This window comes from Glycine soja, chromosome 7, assembly GCF_004193775.1.
Source record: "Glycine soja cultivar W05 chromosome 7, ASM419377v2, whole genome shotgun sequence".
NCBI classification, from domain to species: domain Eukaryota; kingdom Viridiplantae; phylum Streptophyta; class Magnoliopsida; order Fabales; family Fabaceae; genus Glycine; species Glycine soja.
The window spans coordinates 36,708,728-36,729,927 of NC_041008.1; the positions used below are offsets into that span (position 1 = coordinate 36,708,728).

Sequence of the window (21,200 nt, forward strand, 5' to 3'; positions counted from 1 at the left end):
TTCCTGCGCCGTCGGAAACGACCCCCACCACTGCATCACTTCCGGTAACAACTCAGAATCCTGCTTACCAAACCTGGCGTCGACAGGACTGCCTTATATATGGTGCTCTCCTCACCACTCTCTCTAATGAAGTGGCCTCCCTGGTGTCTCACACCAAGACCTCGCATGATCTCTGGATCCTTCTCAAAAACACCTATGCCAAAGCATCTTGCAAACCTTTTCTCGGCCGCTGTCAGTGGTGCAACATCAAAGGTCATGTTCTCTCTCAGTGCAAAACCTTCCAGCAGCAGCATCCTAGTGTCCCACCGCCACCTCGTAACTCTCCGGCTCACACTGGACAGGTTCAGGTCAATACTGCAACTGCCGGCCCATCGCAACATGATTTTCTGTTTGACAGTGGAGCGACACATCACGTAACCAATGATCTCGATAATCTGGCGCTTCATCATCTGTACACTGGTCCTGACTCACTGTTTATGGGTAATGGTTCAGGTTTAAACATCACTCATTCTGGAACACTTTTACTTAATGATTTATCCTTGTCTAATGCTCTGTGTGTTCCTTCCATGAAACAAAAAATAATCTCTGTCTCTAAACTTACCCAACAAACCAACTCTGCTGTTGTTTTCCTGCCAAACTCTTTTTATGTGAAGGACTTGCAGACGGGTCACACAACCCATAAAGGCTCATGTGTGGATGGACTCTATCTCTGGCCCGCCACCTCACCCTCCGTCCACACGGTTCGAACAGAATCCTCTGCATCATGGCATCATAGGCTTGGGCACCCTTCATCTTCTATTTTCAAATTTTTTCAGAAACATTTTTCCTTAGGCTCAAATAAATTTCCGCAATCCGATTGTCACTCGTGTCAAATTAACAAAATTCATAAACTTCCATTCCATGAATCCACTCTTCAATCTTGTTATCCATTAGAAATAATTTTCTCTGATGTCTGGACTTCTCCTCTTTTATCAATTGATGGTCTTCGCTATTATTGCATGTTTGTTGATCATTTTACTCGTTATATTTGGCTATATCCAATGAAACGAAAATCTGATGTGCAAACTATATTTCCCAAATTTAAATCGCTAGTTGAAAATTTCTATCATCACAAAATAAAAATTCTTTACACAGACAATGGTGGCGAATATATTGGTCTTCGCCCTTTTTTACTAAATCATGGTATAAGTCATCATACAACGCCACCTCATACACCTGAACATAATGGAATTTCAGAACGCCGGAATCGTCACATTGCTGAAACCGGTCTCTCTCTTCTCCATCACTCGGGCTTGCCCCTCACCTATTGGCCTCACGCCATGACCACCGCCACTTATCTCATAAATCACCTCCCAACTCCAATTCTTGGGTACCAATCACCCTATTCTAAATTGCTCAACATTAGTCCGGATTATCATAAGTTAAAGTGTTTTGGATGTTTGTGTTTTCCCTGGACTAAACCATATGCTAACCATAAACTTGCACCAAAGTCTGCTATGTGTGTTTTTGTAGGTTACTCGGCTGATCAACATGCATATTTGTGTCTCGATCCCACAACAGGAAGGATCTACACCTCTCGGCATGTGAAGTTCGTTGAATCTGAATTCCCGTTCAACTCCCTAGTAACTCACGCTAGTCCAAGTCCGGAGCAACAAACAGGCCCACTTCAACTCTCCATCTTACAACACATGAACCCACCGGAAGATTCATCTCCTGCCCCTTCCTCCCCATCCCTCACCAACTCCCCATATATGGCCCAGTCCTCCACCGAACCCACAAACCCCACTCAATCTCCTCCTCCAACCTCACAATCATCCCCGCAACTCTCTGCTCCACCACCCCAAACCATTGTCAACCCAAATGGAGGTGGGATCATCACTCGGTCTAAAAACAACATTATCAAACCCATCCAAAAGCTTAATCTCCATGTCCAAGCCTCCTCTCCCATTGAACCCAACACCATCACCCAGGCCCTTCGCGACCCTGATTGGCGCTCAGCCATGCAAGCCGAATTTGATGCCTTACACCACAACAACACTTGGGATCTTGTCAGTCGGTCCTCTGATCAAAATTTGGTTGGCTGGAAATGGTTATTTCGAATCAAACGAAATCCAGACGGATCAATTGATCGTTACAAGGCTCGGTTAGTCGCCAAAGGGTTTCACCAACGCTCTGGTTGGGACTATACAGAAACTTTTAGCCCCATTGTTAAACCGGTGACCATTCGCATTGTCCTAACTCTTGCAGTTCGTCAAGGGTGGCCCATACGTCAGCTTGATGTCAACAATGCATTTCTTCAAGGGACACTTAAGGAGGAAGTCTTCATGATACAACCACCTGGTTTTGTCAACAAAAACTTTCCTGATCATGTTTGTCGCCTCAAAAAGGCACTCTATGGGCTGAAGCAAGCACCCCGCGCCTGGTATACGGAGCTTCGCGTATTCCTGCTCTCCCTTGGTTTTGTCAATTCCACTGCAGATGCATCTCTTTTCTTCTACCAAAAACCAGAGGTTACACTTTACTTATTAGTATATGTTGATGATATAATTATCACTAGAAATTCATCTGCAGAGCTGTCCAAACTCATTGCCACACTTGCTGCTCGGTTTTCGTTAAAAGATCTTGGATGTCTCAGTTATTTCTTGGGTGTCGAAGTAATTCCTTCCGCTGCAAGAATGTTTCTTTCACAAAGGAAATATATCATTGATCTGCTACATAAATCAGGCATGAAAAATACAAAACCAGCATCCACTCCTTTGTCAGCGAGTGTTCAATTACTTAAGGATTCTGGTGATCTCCTACCCTCTCCAAAGGAGTACCGCACACTGGTTGGAAGCCTTCAATACTTGAGTCTTACACGTCCAGATATCGCCTTCAGCACTAACAAACTCGCACAGTTCATGCAAAATCCAAGAACGGCGCATTGGTCTGCACTCAAACGAGTGCTCCGATATTTGGCGGGCTCTTGTGACAAAGGAGTCTTCATCTCAGCGACTGCTCCTTTGACCTTTCATGCCTACTCGGATGCTGATTGGGCTGGTGACAAGGATGATTATGTTTCAACCACTGGTTACTTGTTGTATCTCGGTAACACTCCCATCTCCTGGAGCTCCCGCAAACAACGTTCTGTTGCTCGATCATCAACTGAAGCAGAATACAAAGCCTTGGCTGACACGGCTAGTGAACTATTATGGGTTCTTTCCTTGTTCACAGAACTTGGTCACATGCCCATTGCCAATCCAGTCATATACTGTGACAATCTTGGTGCCACAAATCTCAGTGCTAATCCTGTCTTCCACTCTCGGATGAAACATATAGCCTTAGCCTACCACTTTGTCCGAGAACATGTTCAACATGGCAAGTTTCGAGTGTCTTTTGTGTCTACCGATGATCAACTTGTTGATATTCTAACAAAGCCTCTGCTTCGCCCTCGGTTCGAATCGCTACTGTCCAAGTTGCATCTCTCATCCAGATTATACAACTTGCGGGAGGATATCAATCATAATAATTAGTTTTCAATTCCTTTAATTATTTAGCCGTGCAAATCTGTTATTTCCAATTCTGATTTGTTGAGAATTATTAGGAGATTGGTAGCTTGATTCACTACATATTAGGGCTGTTCACTTGTATATATATCATTGTAAACTAATATCAAATTCATCAATAAAAGTTACAAACTTATTCCTCTATACTACGTACTTATCATGTTCCTTGGGGGTCTTGATTACAACATTATTGCAAAACGATGTATCTAATTAATCCTGAAATGATGTATTTGGATGTTATAAACATTAAGTTTCATGAAATTACTGCGCTTTCTCGTAACACAGAACTTAATTGCCCCAATTGTAAGGCTTGTATTTGGCAGGGTTTTGCTCATTTGCCAGATCTTCTAGAGGCTGCACCATGGTGTAGTGTGAAGGCTTGAGAAAGAAGGGATATGAAAGTCTTTCCTTCTCTGGGTTCACCATAACTCTGCTCAACACTCTCATATGCATCATTGCTCCAAACCTGCATCACAACCATCTCTAGTTACTAATTAGAGGCTTGAGCTTCAGATTTCTTAATTTGGTTTAACTTATTTTGAAAATTAATCATTTATTTTCTAGTTTTCTAAAAAGAAATTGTAAAAAATAAAAAAAATTATTTCTCAACGAAAATACATAATCAAAATTTACTTAGTTAATAAGCAAGTAAACTCCCCTTTTAGTCTCTGAATTTGTAAGGTATCATCATATAAGTCCTTAAAATAAGAAAAATGTCATATAAATCTTTGAAATTAAAATTACCACCATTTTAGCCTATGAAATGTATAGCTCTTTTTTTTTATATCAATTAGTATGTTATATCATGGAAATGATTCAGAAACCCATGACCTCTTTATCATTTTAGTTCTTATGTCTCTCCTTCAACCACCAAATTAGACATGATAATCAAACTTATAGTTGTTCCGATTTTGACGAAAAATCCCTACTTCGATAGGGCACTAGTATATGCATAGGTAATATTTAATTTTTTTAAATGGGAACATGGATAGATATGAGTATGTATATGCTCATTCCATATCCACACCTATCCTCGTACCAAATAACTTATTACTAAATTATCCTTAATTTATATTATGTCTATTACATAATTACTTTTATTAAACTTTTATACTCACTAATCATTGTCTATTATAATTTTTATTTTATTTTTTTAAGACTGAAACTAAAACTCTAAGACAAACATAAGTCATAATGGATTATGATCTCTCTCAAATCTTATATTTTAGGATAATTTTTAGGTGATATGTATATGATTTTTATAGAAAATTTTTTATTGTAATAGGATTTTATATTGGATTATAATAAGTTAAGTGTCTAAACTTGACTCCTTAAATAAAAATATATTTAACTTTGTTTATTTTTAAATTTTTATTTGTTAAATATATATATATTTTTAAATTATTGGGCAGGACGGGTATGGGATAGATATACTTAATCTCCAACGGGAACAAGGATGAGAAAAAAAAATCATGTCCACAAGAGACAAAGACGAGAATGGGTTTGGAAAAACAAGAATGAAGATTGGGAACCACATACTCATTTTCACTCCGCCTTCATCATGTCTATACCAAACCATCTTATGACTCTGATGAAACTAACAACAAAGACTAACATGATTAATAGATTTCAATTTTCAGGATTTACGCTTGTCATTCTTCTAATTTTAGGGATTACTATGACAATGCTTCACAAACTCTGGGGCTTACTTATTTATTAACAATATTACTAAAATTAGTAGCAAAACAATTTATATATAATTTCTAAAAAATCTGTCATTAAAATTTAGTGACACCAAAATCAGTGAGAGAAAAACAACTTTTTATCATTTAATTTAGTCACTAATTCGTTAATTTTTACTAATGTTAAATAAATAAATAAAAGTACCTGAATTATGTCTCCAACATTGATAATATAAAATCAGGTGTTGTTGGCTTGACCCGAATCCATTCGCCATCAGATTTTCGCTTCACTTCTAACCCACTAACATCATCTTGAGCAAGAACAGTTAAAGCACCACTGTCTTTGTGACGACCTAATCCCAAAACAAGGTTAGGGTTTGGTCTTTGAAGAAGCCATGAAACCGTTTTGGTGGCAACCCTAAGCTCAAAGCAATAAGCTCCATTAACTTGAGTGCTAGTTCTTCCATGTGCTGAGCATACTCTTGGAATGCCTCTCTATACAACAAAATTGTCACAATCCTATAAGTTAATTATAATGGTATATCATATCGGATTGGATTTTTTTTCCAAATTTTTTTCTTTCCACATTTTCACTTTGTTTTTTCTTGAATCACATCATTGATTATATTTTTCAATTTTCTCCCCCATCACATCTTTTATTTCTTTCTTCTTTTCACATATTTCAACTCCTATAAATGGGGTTAAGTAAAATCATTACTTTTACTTGCTAATTTTAATATAAACAATTGTATGAGTATAATAGACATGTATTGTTAGTCTAAGTTTTTAGACAATCAATTAATTATTAGAAATATTTTTTGCATGACTTTCAAAGTAGGAATATTATAAAGGTAAAAAAACTTATTATACATAATCATTCATGATTGGATTATATATTGTAAAAAAATCTTTACTATTGTATATATAATTAGTTATTTTAATTGTATTTATACAATTTTTATATAATAGTTTTCACTCACAAAAGAGCGATAAGAAAAGAAGAGAGAAATATGTAAGACATGATGGGTAATCTAGAAAAAGATAAAAGAAAAATTAAGTTGTACAAAAATTTGTAAGAGAAAATAATGTATGAAAAATATAAGTCTTCATATATAGGTTTAACCATTTCACCTATTGATTTAACCTTAATGACCCTAAGTCAATCATCAATGGTGTACCCCCAAATATTAAACTTTAATGCTACGGAGGAACATTCTAAGACGATTCCTAAAAACTGCCTTAGAATATGCGTCCTAAAATTAACTTTTTTTTAGTAGTGATAATCATTTCACTGAAAAAAATGTATAGATAATCTTTACATGTATAATTAATTAGATAATCATAAATCAGATTCAGTCTTTCATTGATTAATATATCCGCGTGTGGCACATGTCAATTCTAAATCTTTCTTTCAAGTCTTTCATCACACACACAACAATACCCATAACAAATAGTATTAAGAAAAACTACGAATGACATCTCTAAATAATCTTAATTTATTACACGTGTAATTAATTAGAACACGCATATTGAGTGAATTTATTATATAGTCTCAAATTATCAGGTATTCGATCATGATCTAGATCAATCTTCACATAGTATATAAGCAAGATTTTTAATTTATGAAAAACAATTAATAACACTATGGTCGGAAGTTGAAACTTAGTAGTTATGATGTAATAATTTCTCTTTTGGTGTATCAAACTCATTCAGCTGTTAGTTCAGAAAACAATTGTACCAAAACCTTTAAATTTCTCGAGCTACCATAAAAACTACTTATCTTGTTACAATTAGGTATATCATGAGGATGAATATGCAAAAATATTTGAAGCTGTAGTACCTGAACTCTGGTGGGTATTGAGGCCACTGGTTATACCAATGAGTGAGTTCTTTATGATAATTAGGGTCAAGTGAAGCCGGCATCATGGTAGGTTCCTCCACAGTGTAATCAAACACCTCCTTCCAGTCCCTAACATTCTTGGTGTGCTCTGAGTCATAGTACCCCATCACCTTTACACCATCATTATCCCTTCTCACCTTACTCTTCTCCTCCTTGCTCTGGCCAAAGAACTTCCTTGCAGCTGCTTCAATCTACTCCCTGCTCTCAGTAGAGGCTCCATGGTTTATCACTTGGAAGAACCCCCTCTCTCTGCATGCATTGCCTATTTCCTTCACAAGCTCTTCAAGGGAAGAATGGTTTGTGATGGAAGAAGTAGTGTTTGATAATAAAGGGGAGAGGTCTATCACAGGAATGCCCTCAGCTTCAATGATGGAGAGCTTTGGCCTGTGCTCTGGTGATTGAATGAAAGCTGCATCTATTTCTCCCATGGTTTTTTGGCTTCTTTTGTTAAGAAGCAAAATCGGTTATTGTAATATATATAGTGGTATGGAAGAGTAGTATGGCAGTATGGGCATATATATCATAATGGTGTTGGTGTCCAACTTTATACACACATTGAAATTGGACACATGTTTTGTTGGTATTTGGTGAATGAGATTACCAGTATGCGATAATTAATTAACAAGGTTAAACATTGGTAGAATTATAGGGTTGAATGAAATAAATAAATAAATATTTTATTTATTAAATTGAGGGGGTTGGCTTGAGCGGTATTTCTTAAAAGAGGAGTTTGTAACTATTTTCGCATGTAATATGCATAGTTGTCCTATTTGTGAATTTTTCTTACTACCACCTTTACATAAAAAATATTTAAGTTTATCATAATAATTTGATAAATATATGTAATACTTTACGTAATGAATTTGGAAAAATCGGATTTGGTATTTGAACCTTGAAAAATAAGATAAAAACCCTGATTTGCATTTAAATCCCGATGTAAGAGCTTGGTTATTTTTTTTTTAAGATAATGTAAGAACTTGGTTATTTCAGCAGATAATCACACCTGAATGTGCCTAGGCTTATCCAATAAGACGGCAAATAGGTCTATGATTATTGAATCATAGTGGTAAAGGAAAATTTCCGTAGTGTTCGTTCATTGTTCTATTTGTGACGGTTCTAGTCTCAAACCACGCGAAAATTGTGCCTTCTTATGTGAGTTGTGCAGATTGAATAAGCATAATTATACTCAGCAATTTCAAACCAGTGTCAGTCCAACAAAAAAAATGGATGTTTACTTTCAAATGAGCTTGCATAAAGAAGTAGTTGAAGTTGAAGTGGGTAAATTAATAAAGAAATTAGTCATCATTTGATTCCATGCTAGTAATGAATATTTTGTGCAGGGATATTCAGTCTCCCATTTTGAGTCAATTACTCAATGCTAGTAAAGAATATTTTTGTGTAAGGACTAAGGAAGGAAGAGTCACATAAACATGGACAAATATTGCTATTTGTGACCAGTGATTAACTTTAGGGAAAAGAGGATTGAGTCAAACTAATACCTATGCTTTCATTTGTAAGTACAGCTTTGTTAGGAGAATTTTACCCTGTGTATGTATATGAATAAGAGATTAACAGAGTTCCTACAATTTTCCCACTTGGAACAGGATAGCAAATTAAGGGTAGAAAATGGATAAAATGTCTTCTTTTTTGTCATTAAATATATGGTGTGTTTGGTAACACTTGATTTGCACTCAATGTGGCTTCCTGGAGCAACAAATAGTTGCTTTTATATTGATTTCACCGTGGTTTTACGCTGAACCTGGATTTCTAAGGTATTACCAGATACTCACTACAACTTACACTAGTCCATGTCTTGAACTCTTAATATATATAAGAAAAATTTAAAGAACAACACATCTCAATCAGAGATCTGTTAATGATCCTATTCAGCTTGGGTTTCAAAACATACTAGAACTAGACTTAATGTTTTATTATTTACTGACAGAATCGAACCAACGCAATTTTGTTTGGTTTTGAAATAATGGAACTAGCAGAACTAGTTATGCTCAGATATTGATATTGAGAATGCCAACCCAAATGGCTAATCCAAGATCCTGAAGTGATAAATTTGGATATTCTCCACATCACGCTTCTTGAAATCACTCCGGTTTCTGTTGGCAAAGAACTTGCCATAGTTGTACTCTCTATATCTTGCAGGATTTTGCTCATTTACCAGCTCCTCGGCAGGCTTTACTATAACATAGTGAGCTGGGGAAAAGAAGAATGGAATTGAAAACCTTTCCCTCTCTGTATTCACCACCACCCTGTGCTCCACGCTCTCATACTTGTCATTGCTCCAAACCTGCAAAAGTACCCCCAACATTGTCCTAAACATTTATATTAAACCAATTCAACCAACTATATTGTCTCCTCAATTGATGACTAAAGCTAAAGCATATTATATAACAATTGTTCGCATCAGCCTACGAAGGACTAATTTTAAATAACATTACATAGAATATTTTTATGAAAAACAAAAACGAATGATTTTTTACATTTTAACACCAATTTGTCCTCAAAGTATTATTGTTATGCCTGCAGAATGGCCTTGGATTTCGAGGACAAAGGGCCTCTATAATTAGATGAAAGAAAGCTGATAATTCTTTTTTTCCTCCTTTCACATTTTACAACTGTTAAAATTAATGTCTCATGTGAGAGACATGTGACTTATGTAGGGACTAATAAATAAATAAATAAAAATTAAGGGTTAAATTGTAATTAGACTTAATAGGAGAAGTTCTTAGGGTTAACTACTTGATGGGAGTAGTGGTTATAAAAGGGGATTAACACCCACTAATGTGAAATAAGATCCCCTTTCTGACAGAAAAGTGTTTTCTCTCCCTTATAGTCATCACAAACGTAGAGAGAGACAAAAAGAAAGGTCTAAGGAAGTGAAATCTTATTTCTCTCTTCTTCTAAGGAAATCAAAGTACACCGGAGAGAGAAGTCTTCCTATGAAGAAAGGTACACATTATCTGTTTATTTATTGTTTGTGAGAATCATAAATTTCAAAATCCTGTTATTTTCCTGTAATTGATAATCTAGGAAACCCCTTAAGGTTTTACATATGATATCAGAGCATCTGTTATGAAATTTATGATTCTTCAAGAATGATTTAATTTCTCCCAATTATGCATGAACCCTAATTATGAAATTTAGGGATTTTATTTTTACTTTCCGCTGCTAGTATGAAATCTTATATTGAAGAGGGTATGAATGCGTAAAATTATATTATTATGATTGCGTTCAATTAAGAAAAACTTATTATGTTTGTAGTACTTTGAATTGTATATATTAAATTTGGGAAAATATTTCATATTTATCGTTTTGTACTATGTAATTTAATTTGATGATAATGTCTAGAGAAAGACTTTTCCTTTAACATATATTGAATGGAGAAAGAAAGTCATTAACGCTATTTCTGTTTCGAGTGTTGCTAGGTGCACCCAGCATTATTGCTGGTGCACCCAACATTCTTTAAAAATGGCAAAATTATCCTTGCCTTCTTTCTCCCTCTACGGATCAAGTTGATCCGCAAGTTGATTTTTAAGACTTACAGATCAAGTTGATTCGTAAGTCTTTTACGGATCAAGTTGATTCCTAAGTCTTTTACGGATCAACTTGATCCGTAAGAAGCTTGCAGATTAAGTTGATCCGTAAAAGACTTACGAATCAACTTGATCCATAAGTCTTAAAAATCAACTAGCGGATCAACTTGATCTGTAAGAAGCTTACGGATCAAGTTGATTTGTAAAAGACTTACGGATCAAGTTGATCCGTAAGTCTTAAAAATCAACTTGTAGATCAACTTGATCCGTAAAAGACTTATGGATCAACTTGATCCGTAAGTCTTAAAAATCTACTTGCGGATCAACTTGATCGTAAGAAGCTTGCGGATCATCTATATCAATTGCGGATCAACTAATACCTATGCGGATCAACTCATTGCATATGCGGATCAACCTGAATGAGCTGGGTGCACAAAAATATTTTTAAAAATACATAGGGGTATTTTTGTCATTTCATGTTAAGTGTTGGGTGCACCAGCAATAATGCTAGGTGCACCTAGCAACACCCTTCTGTTTCTAACGGAGAAAACATCCGCAGCCCTGCACGTACGTTGTTGATAGGGGTGAAGGAATTTTGAAATTGCTATTTGCAACCCAATTTTGCTATTTTCAGTCCCAGTTGTTTTTTTTTTCAAAAATTATTATTGAATGTCATTAAAGGACTGAAAGCTTATGTCTTAGAATTAAATTAACGTGAATGCTTTGAAATTATTGGTAACAGTAAGTATATCTATATGCTGCATATTTCTTTGAACGTGTTTGAATGCAAAACACAAATAAATGTGAATATTATTTTATGGCCTAGAATGAAATTAATAGAATGGCTATGAATTGTTAATAGCAATAAGTATGTGCAGGCCATATATATTTGATTGGAATTAAATGTATCTTGAATTTGTTAGTCACCAAAGTGGCCAAATTTATAAGGTTATTTAATTCCAAATTAATGATTATTTCAATTACTCATAGAATAATGGATGCTAAATTATATGATTATTGGTTTATGGGTAATTGAAATTCATTGTTATAAGGCATTTATGGATCGCCCAAAGGTTGATTAGTTGTTCTTATATTAAATGAATATAATTGTAGGCGATTTGTGTGTATCATTAGTTTTATTTATATACCCAAATGAAATAGATACTACTAATTGGTGCATATTTAATTGTCAAATAATGTTAAGAATTTTATTAGCATCATCATGTTTGTATGTTGTGTGTTGGTGTATCACCCAAAGGAGAACATCAATATACATTGATTGTTATCTGAGTAAATTATATGTACGACTTGTGTTTTATGTACCAAAATGCTTATGTGAAGTTTTATTATGCAGTGTCTGTTCCCAACTCATTGAATTCTCATGTATCATCTGTACCAATTTTTAATGGGCTTAACTTCTCTGACTGGAATGAGCAAGTCAAATTTCATCTCGGTGTTTTGGATCATGATCTTGCTATATTGGAAGAAAAGCCTGCTACTATTACTGATGCTAGTAGCAATGCAGAGAAAGCCCATTATAAAGCTTGGAAAAGATCTAACAGACACAGCCTAATGTTCATGAGAATGACTATTGCAGACAATATTAAGAAAGTTCTCCCTAAGAACGATACTGCTAAAGAGTTTATGGGATTAGTGGGAAAGCGCTCTCAAACAGCTGATAAGTCTCTTACTGGGACATTAATGAGTACACTAACCATCATGAAGTTTGATGGTTCGCGTACTATGCATGAACATGCCATTGAGATGACAAACATTGCAGCAAGACTTAAGACCTTGGGAATGACTGTGAATGTGAACTTTTTTGTTCAGTTTATTCTAAACTCATTACCGTCTAAATATGGCATGTTCCAAATGAGCTATAATACCATGAAAGATAAATGGAATGTGCATAAATTGCACAGTATGTTAGTTCAGGAAGAAATGAGGCTTAAGAATCAAGGAAGTCACTCAGTCCATTATGTAAGCCACCGAGGGAATCAAGGAGCTGAAAAAAGATTTGTGAAGAAGCATGATAAAGGCAAAGGGCCATTAAAGATCAATGACGGTCCTGTGCAAATCCAGAAAAAAAACATCAAAGAGCAATAATTGTCATTTTTGTGGAAAATCTGGACACTTCGAGAAGGATTGCCCAAAGCGTAAGTCTTGGTTCAAAAAGAAAGGTGAGCTTAATGCTCTTGTATATTTTGAATCAAACTTAATTGAAGTTCCCTATAATACATGGTAGATTGATCCTGGATGTACAACTCATGTTTCTAACACTATACAGGGATTCCTTACAATCTAGACCATAAGCCCAAATGATAAGTTTGTCTTCATGGGAAATAAAGTGAAAGCTCCAGTGGAAGCGATCAGAACTTATCATTTAAAACTCGACACTGGAAATCATTTAGATTTACTGGAAACTCTTTATGTACCTAGTTTATCTAGGAATTTAGTTTCATTATCTAAACTTTATGTTACTGGATACTCTTTTAATTTTGGTAATGGATGTTTCGGTTTATTTAAGCATAATCATTTCATTGGTACTGGTGTTCTTTGTGATGGTTTATATAAATTGAAATTAGATGGTTTGTATGCTGAAATTGTTTTAACTATGCATCATAATGTTGGCACTAAACGTAGTTTAGTGAATGAACGATCTGCTTTCTTGTGGCATAAACATTTAGGTCACATTTCTAGAGAAAGGATGGAAAAATTAATAAAGAATGAAATTCTTCCTGATCTAGATTTTATGGATCTAAATATTTGTGTGGATTATATCAAGGGAAAACAAACAAAACATGCAAAGAAAGGAGCTACAAGGAGCACTCAACTTCTTGAAATTGTGCATACTAATATTTGTGGACCTTTTGATGTTAGTTCTTTTAGAAGGGAAAGATACTTTATCACCTTTATTGATGATTATTCACGTTATGGTTATGTCTACTTATTGCATGAGAAATCTCAGGCAGTGAATGCCTTGGAAATTTACTTGAATGAAGTAGAAAGACAATTAGATAGAAAGGTGAAAATTATTAGATCTGATAGAGGTGGTGAGTATTACGGAAAATATGATGAAACTGGGCATTACTCAAGTCCATTTGCTAAGCTTCTTTAGAAACGAGGCATTTGTGTGCAATACACAATGCCTGGTACACCACAACAAAATGGTGTATCAGAAAGGCATAACAGAACTTTAATGGATATGGTTAGGAGTATGTTAATCAATTCAACTTTACCCGTATCTTTGTGGATATATACTTTGAAAACTACCATGTATTTGTTGAATAGGGTTCCTAGTAAGGCAGTTCCAAATACACCTTTTGAACTATGGACAAATAAGACACATAGTATAAGGCATCTGCATGTTTGGGGTTGCCAGGCAGAAATAAGGATTTATAATCCGCCAGAAAGAAAATTGGATGCAAGAACAATCAGTGGATATTTCATTGATTATCCAGAAAAGTCAAAGGGTAATATGTTTTATTGTCCTAATCATAGTATGAGAATTGTCGAAATTGGAAATGCAATGTTCATTGAAAATGGTGAAATCAGTGGAAGTACAGTTCCACGAGAAGTGAAAATTAAAGAAGTTAGAGTGCAAGTCCCTTTAGCTTGTGCCTCTAGCAGTAAGGTGATTGCTCCTTCAGTTATTGTTACAAACAATAATGAAGAAGCACAACACAATAATGAGCCCATGATACACAATGAACTCATTGTGGACGAACCGCAAGAAGTAGCATTCAGGAGGTCTCAAAGAGAAAGGAGACTAGCTATTTCGAATGACTATGTGGTATACCTACATGAAACAGAAACAAACTTAAGCACTAATGATAATGATCCAGTTTCGTTTTCACAAGCTGTAAGTTGTGATAATTTTGAGAAGTGGTTAAATGTCATGAAAGAAGAGATAAATTCCATGGAACATAATGGTGTTTGGGACCTTGTAGAATTACCAAAGGATTGTAAGAGAGTTGGTTATAAGTGGGTCTTCAAGACTAAACGTGACTCTCATGACAACCTTGAACGTTACAAGGCTAGACTTGTTGCTAAGGGATTTACTCAAGATGGCATTGATTATAAAGAGACGTTTTCACCTGTCTCACGAAAGGAGAATGTTTATATGGACCAACCAATGGGGTTCTCAGTTGAAGGAAAGGAACATAGGGTGTGCAAATTAAAGAAATCAATATATGGTCTTAAGCAAGCTTCCCACCTATGGTATTTGAAATTTAATGATACCATTGTTTCCTTTGGATTTAAGGAAAATATTGTTGATCGGTGTATATATCTGAAGGTCAGTGGGAGTAAGGTTATGTTTCTAATCCTGTATGTTGATGATGTATTGCTTGCAACTAATGATCTTGGTCTTCTTCATGAGACTAAGAAGTTTCTTTCTAGTAACTTTGAAATGAAGGATATGGGTGAGGCAAGCTATGTGATAGGGATAGAAATATTCTGAAATAGATCACAAGGATTGTTAGGCTTGTCTCAGAAAGCATATATCAATAAAATACTAGAGAGATTTAGGATGGAAAAGTGCTCAACATCTCCCATTCCAATTCAGAAAGGAGACAAATTTAGTCTCGCACAATATCCTAAAAATGATCAAGAACAGAAGCAAATGGAAGCAATTTCGTATGCATCAGTTGTTGGGAGTATTATGTTTGCTCAAATATGTACTCGACCAGACATAAGCTTTGCAACTGAAATGTTAGGAAGATATCAAAGTAATCCAGGAATGGAACATTGGAAAGCTGCAAAGAAAGTTCTGAGATACTTAGAGGGAACAAAAGATCACATGCTTACATATAGGAGGTTTGATCACCTTGAGGTGATTGGATATTCAGACTCAGACTTTGCTGGATGTGTGGATACAAGAAAATCCACTCTTGGCTTTGTATTTCTCTTAGCCAGAGGAGCAATATCGTGGAAGAGTGCAAAACAATTAGTTGTTGTTGCATCCGCCATGGAAGTTGAATTTGTAACATGTTTTGAGGCTACAATTCAGGCTATTGGCTGTGAAACTTTATTTCAGGGCTTGGAATTATTGACAGTATTGCTAGGCCGCTGAAAATGTATTGTGATAACTCCGCAGCAGTATTTTTTTTTCTAAGAACGACAAGTACTCTAAGGGTGCTAAGCATATGGAATTGAAGTACTTTGTCGTGAAAGAAGAAGTTCAGAAACAAAGAGTGTCAATAGAACATATTAGCACAAACCTTATGATAACTGATCCTTTGATAAAGGGATTACCACCTAAGACATTTATAGAACATGTTGAAAATATGGGCATTATTGTTATTGATGATCATTAAGTGTAATTTACCTTATGTATTTTTGCTGACACTCTGAGCTCATTTATGATATGTTTCTGATTACCTATTCTTTATATTTACATGCATGTTTGTGTTAGAGTAAAGTTAACAGGTTTGTCTTGAATAAAGATATTATGTTGAACCAATTATGTACTCCTAACTAATGATCATATTAAGGAGAAGACTAATTTGTAGTACATGGAAAGGACTATCTCGATTAGGTGATGTACAACCGCCATGACTCGAATTGGTTGTTATTCTTAATCATGAAATTATGATGTATCCAATGTATAAAACAATTTAGTCATTTTTTAATGTGCATTATGTTAGTTAATCTATTTATTTATTTAGTTCATAATGTTTATTAATATCACATGAGCCAAGTGAGAGAATGTTAGAATTAATGTCTCATGTGAGAGACATGTGACTTATGTAGGGACTAATAAATAAATAATTAATAATTAAGAGCTAAATTGTAATTGGGCTTAATAGGAGAAGTTTCTAGGGTTAACTACTACTTGATGAGAGTAGTGGTTATAAAAGGGGGTTAACACCCACTAACGTGAAATAAGGTCCCCTTCCTGACAGAAAAGTGTTTTCTCTCACCCATAGCCATCACGAACGTAGAGAGAGGCATAAAGAAAGGTCTAAGGAAGTGAAATCTTATTTCTCTCCTCTTCCAAGGAAATCAAAGTACACCGGAGAGAAGTCTTCCTATGGAGAAAGGTACGCATTATTTGTTTATCTATTGTTTGTGAGAATCATAGGTTTCAAGATCATGTAATTGATAATCTAGGAAACCCCTTAAGGTTTTACAACAACTACATACATATAGTGTTCCTAGGTACTAAATGACAAGGATCAAGCAGAGAATAACGGAAATACACCACTACAGACAACACTACAATTAGCTATTACTAGCAGACAACACTACAGAATTACTAGCAGACAACACTACAATGGCCATAACAAAATATCAGACAAGATATTCTCTTTAATTGGTGCTAACCAATCCTACCGAGCCAGCACATTATTCTCTTAACGAAATTCATAGCTTCCTTCAGACGTAATCTTTCATATACTTGGGAGAATTGGTTCTTCTTATGGGCCTACTCCTCGTGTCTCCCTGCCTTCAAGCTATGTCGATGTGCATGAACTTCATTGTTAGGTTGTTATAGTCTATGACGAAAGGTCCTAGCGATTTCAACCACTAAACTCACAATACATGATCTTCGTCGCATAATCGAAGAACATGAAGATCCACCATGAATTCTTGCCCTTGAACACAGACAAGGACCTTCATATAGAGAAGGTGACATTAGATTTCGTGTTCGTTGCCAACCAAGACCCACAACGGTGGAGTGGGCTGCGTTGGAAGGCCCAAGGTTGTGGCCAGTAGCTCTTGGATGAAATTGTGGATGCTACCTCCATCAATTAATGTTAACACCTGCTGATTGGCAACACGACCCAATACGCGTAAGGTTTTTGGGGCCATATGGCTCGAGAGTGCATGCAAGCTTATTTGGGCCTGCGATTGTGTCTCTGTTGTGTCTTCTTCCTGGACCCAATCGACAAGAAGGAATTCGCCCACCGAAATAGCATCCTCGTCGGCAGTCAAAAGAACATCTTTGAAGGACATTTGTGGCCTCGACTAAACTTTTCATCACATTTGAAGCAAAGGCCTTTCTCACACCGGATTGCTATCTCCTTCGAGGAAAAGCGTTTGAAGGGTACTGGGGAAGGCTTGGGTGGGAGGGGCAGCAAGGGTGGGGATGATATAGGTGGTAAGGGACAAATGGGAAAAGATCCAATGGGAACATTGGTGTTGGTTTTACCGCGAAACATCCGGCAAGAGTCCGAAAACTTCTCCTCCAGGAGGTGAGCGAGTGAAACTGCCTGAATCAACGTCAGAGGTTAGAATGCTTGCACTTCGCGACAGATCTCAGGAGCTAATCCTGAAACGAAACAGCTGAGCAGGAAAAGGGGTGGTAAGTCAACAATCCGATTGGCTAGAGTTTCAAACTCGGCCAAGTACTCGTTAACGGAGCCGCATTGCGTGAGCTTGAACGAGGCCGGACCAAGAGGTGATTTGACTGTTACGTGTCATCCATTGGTACCATGCAAGTGCAGAGCCATCCATGTAGAAGGAGGTTATCATCAATCGTTCAGAGTCTGGTGTGGAATGATACTCGAAAAACTGAGTGATCTTGAAGATCCACCCCATAGGATCCAATCCATCAAAACGCGGGACCTCTAACTTCATGCGATGTAGGGTTGAGGACTGTGTTGCAATATGCTGGTTTGCAGTGGACGACATTGGAGAGTAGGGGTTTGTTTCCATCTGTGCGAATTTCTGAAGTAGATCGTCCAGCTTGACGGACAGGGAATTCTGGGTAGCGGTAAGATGAAGTTGAGTGGAGGTGAGTTTGGCAATGGCTTCTTCAATGCGGTCCATATTGGACTTAAACCGAGTGAAATCCGCCATAAGCTCAATTAAAGCACCAAACTGTTATGCCTGTAGAATGGGCCTTGGATTTCGAGGACTAAGGGCCTCCAAAATTAGATGAAAGAAAACTGATAATTCTTTTTTTCCTCCTTTCACATTCTGCAGCTACATATATATATAGTGTTCCTAGGTATTGAATGGCAATGATCAAGCAGAGAATAACGGAAATACACCACTATGGACAACACTACAATTAACTATTACTAGCAGACAACATTACAAAATTAATAGCAGACAACACTACAATGACTATAACAGAATATCAGACAAGATATTCTCTTTAATTGGTGCTAACTAATCCTAGCGAGCCAGCACATTATTCTCTTAACCGAAATCGTAGCTTGCTTCAGGCGTAATCTTTCATATACTTGGGAGGATTGGTTCTTCTTATGGGTCTACTCCTCGTGTCTCCCAAGCCCGTAATCTGTGGCCCATCAATTATTCTCTCTCCTAAGTTGTCCCTAAAGTAATAAACCTATTTTAAATAGTCTTTAAAGTATTGATTATTGAACATCTATCACTTTAGTCCTTAAGTTGACGTATTTGAGTAAAGTGTACCAATTTGAAGGATTCTTATATATTTGGAAGACTATTTAGAACTATTTTTAATACTTCCAACACTACTTAAGTATTTTTTTTTTTTTTTACTTTAAGGACAATTCAGGGGAAAGAATAACAACATACCTGAACTATATCCCCCACATTGATAATAAATGCATTTGGGGTGGGTTTAACTGGAATCCATTCTCCATCTGATTTTCTTTTAACTTGTAATCCTCCAACATCATCTTGGGCAAGCACAGTTAAAGCACTGGAGTCCTTGTGGCGACCAACACCAAGTGCCAAATCAGGGAAAGGGCATGTGGGATAGTAATTGAGCCTCACCATGCTGAGTTGGTTCATGAAACAGCCATGGAATTTTTCAGCATCCAAACCCAAGCTCAGTGAAATCAGCTCCAACAACTTGTAAGCTAGCTTTTCCACTTCTCGAGCATACTCCTGCAATGTTTCCCTAACGAAACATAATCAACCCATGAATATTTCTCTTCCGAATTTAATTTTGAAATATGCAAGTTTCTTCTTGATTTTAAATAACTATTGTCAAAGTCAGACTGGCATATATATGATCATATATGAGTTATGCTGGTGTAGAACAATCTCTATTGTGTGTCAAAAATAAATTATATTGTTTTGTTCTTTTTGATCATTTGCAAGATTAACACTAGAGTAAACACCAATTTTGTCATGAAATTGGTGCCATCAATGAACTCGGTCCTTAACATTACGAGAACAAGTAATTTAGTCCTTTACATTTAACAAAAAAACATTTAATTTCTCACTATAGTAATCTTCGATCAAATTGATCCTTAGTGGGGATGACCTGAGTTTTGCTGAACACTTCCTTGAAGAGGGGCAAGAAGTTTTTTGTTGCTAAATTCCAAACTGGGAATTAGTCTTATAACCGTCCTAAAATATTGAAACATGCAGAAATTTCTCAGGGTCTCATCAGGGAGTCAAGGGCTGATGGCTAAATAAATCATTTTGACCCTACACTAATGTTACTATGTGTTGAGGACCAAATTCATTGACCAATGCCACTAAATATACTTTTTTACAACACTGAAGAACTGAATCTAAAATTTATACCAATTTCAGAGTTAGCAAATAAATTGATTGATTATTACCAAACAAAAACAAAGACTAAATTTACTTTTTCATACTATCACAAACCAATTGATAACATAAGAAATCTCAATTCTCAAATTGACTTTGAACTCATTAAGATTACCTAAAGCGAGGAGAGTTTTGGGGCCACTGGTTGGTGAGAATCCTCAAATCCATATCATTTGGTTCATGAGAAGATGGAACTTCTGCAGTGTTTTCAACAAGGTAATCAAACACCTCTTTCCAGTCTCTCACGTTCTTGGTGTGCTCCCCATCATGGTAACCCATTGCATTAAATTCATCTCTTTTCAATTTCTTCTTCTCCTCTAAGCTCATCTCAAAGAACTTCTTGGCCTCAATCTCAACCTCTCTACTAATCTCAAAGGGTACCCCATGATTTATTACTTGGAAAAATCCCCACTCCTCACATGCCTTGCCAATTTGTGAAATGAGTAATTCTTTTCTACCTTCTGAAAGGTCTATCACTGGAATCTCACAAACTTCCACCACTTTTGCTTTGGGACGGTGTTCTGTGGATTGTATAAAAGCAGGATCAATGTCTCCCATATCTATGATTTTCCTTATGCTTGCAAATAACTATAGTCTTAGTTTAGTTGTGGGAAGAACACAAGTTTAATTTTGCTTATTATTGTTGTTTCTTATCGGGTTGGTTTAATCCTGAAAAACATAGAATCTGGACATGTTTTGTAGTACTTTGTAATTAAAGGGTGAATGTGGACAAAAGTTAGGGGTTGCCAACCTGAATTGTAATTGCACGAAAGACAAATGTGTAACATATTTGAAGTGGACCGCAGCAACTTCACAATTTCTTGTGACCAACATATGACTTAGTAAGGATTTTTACTGCATTGCCCCCAAGTACAAAAAAGACTCGTGAGCGTATATAAATTAGAGCTGTTAAGAAAAACATATTAATCAGAATGTATTAATTAATAGTTGAAATATTGGACCAACCTTGGTAAGGAATGAACTCATACCACAAGATGTGAATTCGATTTTTGCTATTAAAGTGAAA

At 36.1% G+C, this 21,200-nt stretch overlaps 1 protein-coding gene and 1 pseudogene across 2 annotated transcripts; both read right to left on the reverse strand.

The window, feature by feature from the left end:
* Positions 1-3,690: 3,690 nt before the first annotated feature.
* Positions 3,691-7,733, reverse strand: LOC114419392 (annotated as a pseudogene).
* A 1,021-nt stretch (positions 7,734-8,754) lies between these two features.
* Positions 8,755-20,833, reverse strand: LOC114419391 (protein DMR6-LIKE OXYGENASE 2-like). Of its 2 annotated transcripts, none has more exons than XM_028385040.1 (3): positions 20,289-20,830; positions 19,184-19,511; positions 8,755-9,429 (listed from the first exon to the last, which is right to left on the reverse strand). In XM_028385040.1, exons 1-3 carry the CDS (start codon positions 20,729-20,731, stop codon positions 9,169-9,171), a joined length of 1,032 nt encoding a protein of 343 aa, XP_028240841.1. In that variant the 5' UTR covers positions 20,732-20,830; the 3' UTR covers positions 8,755-9,168. The 2 variants fall into 2 exon arrangements, with proteins under 2 accessions (XP_028240841.1, XP_028240842.1); XM_028385041.1 differs by having other exon boundaries at positions 9,279-9,454; positions 20,289-20,833.
* Between the last annotated feature and the right edge of the window lie 367 nt (positions 20,834-21,200).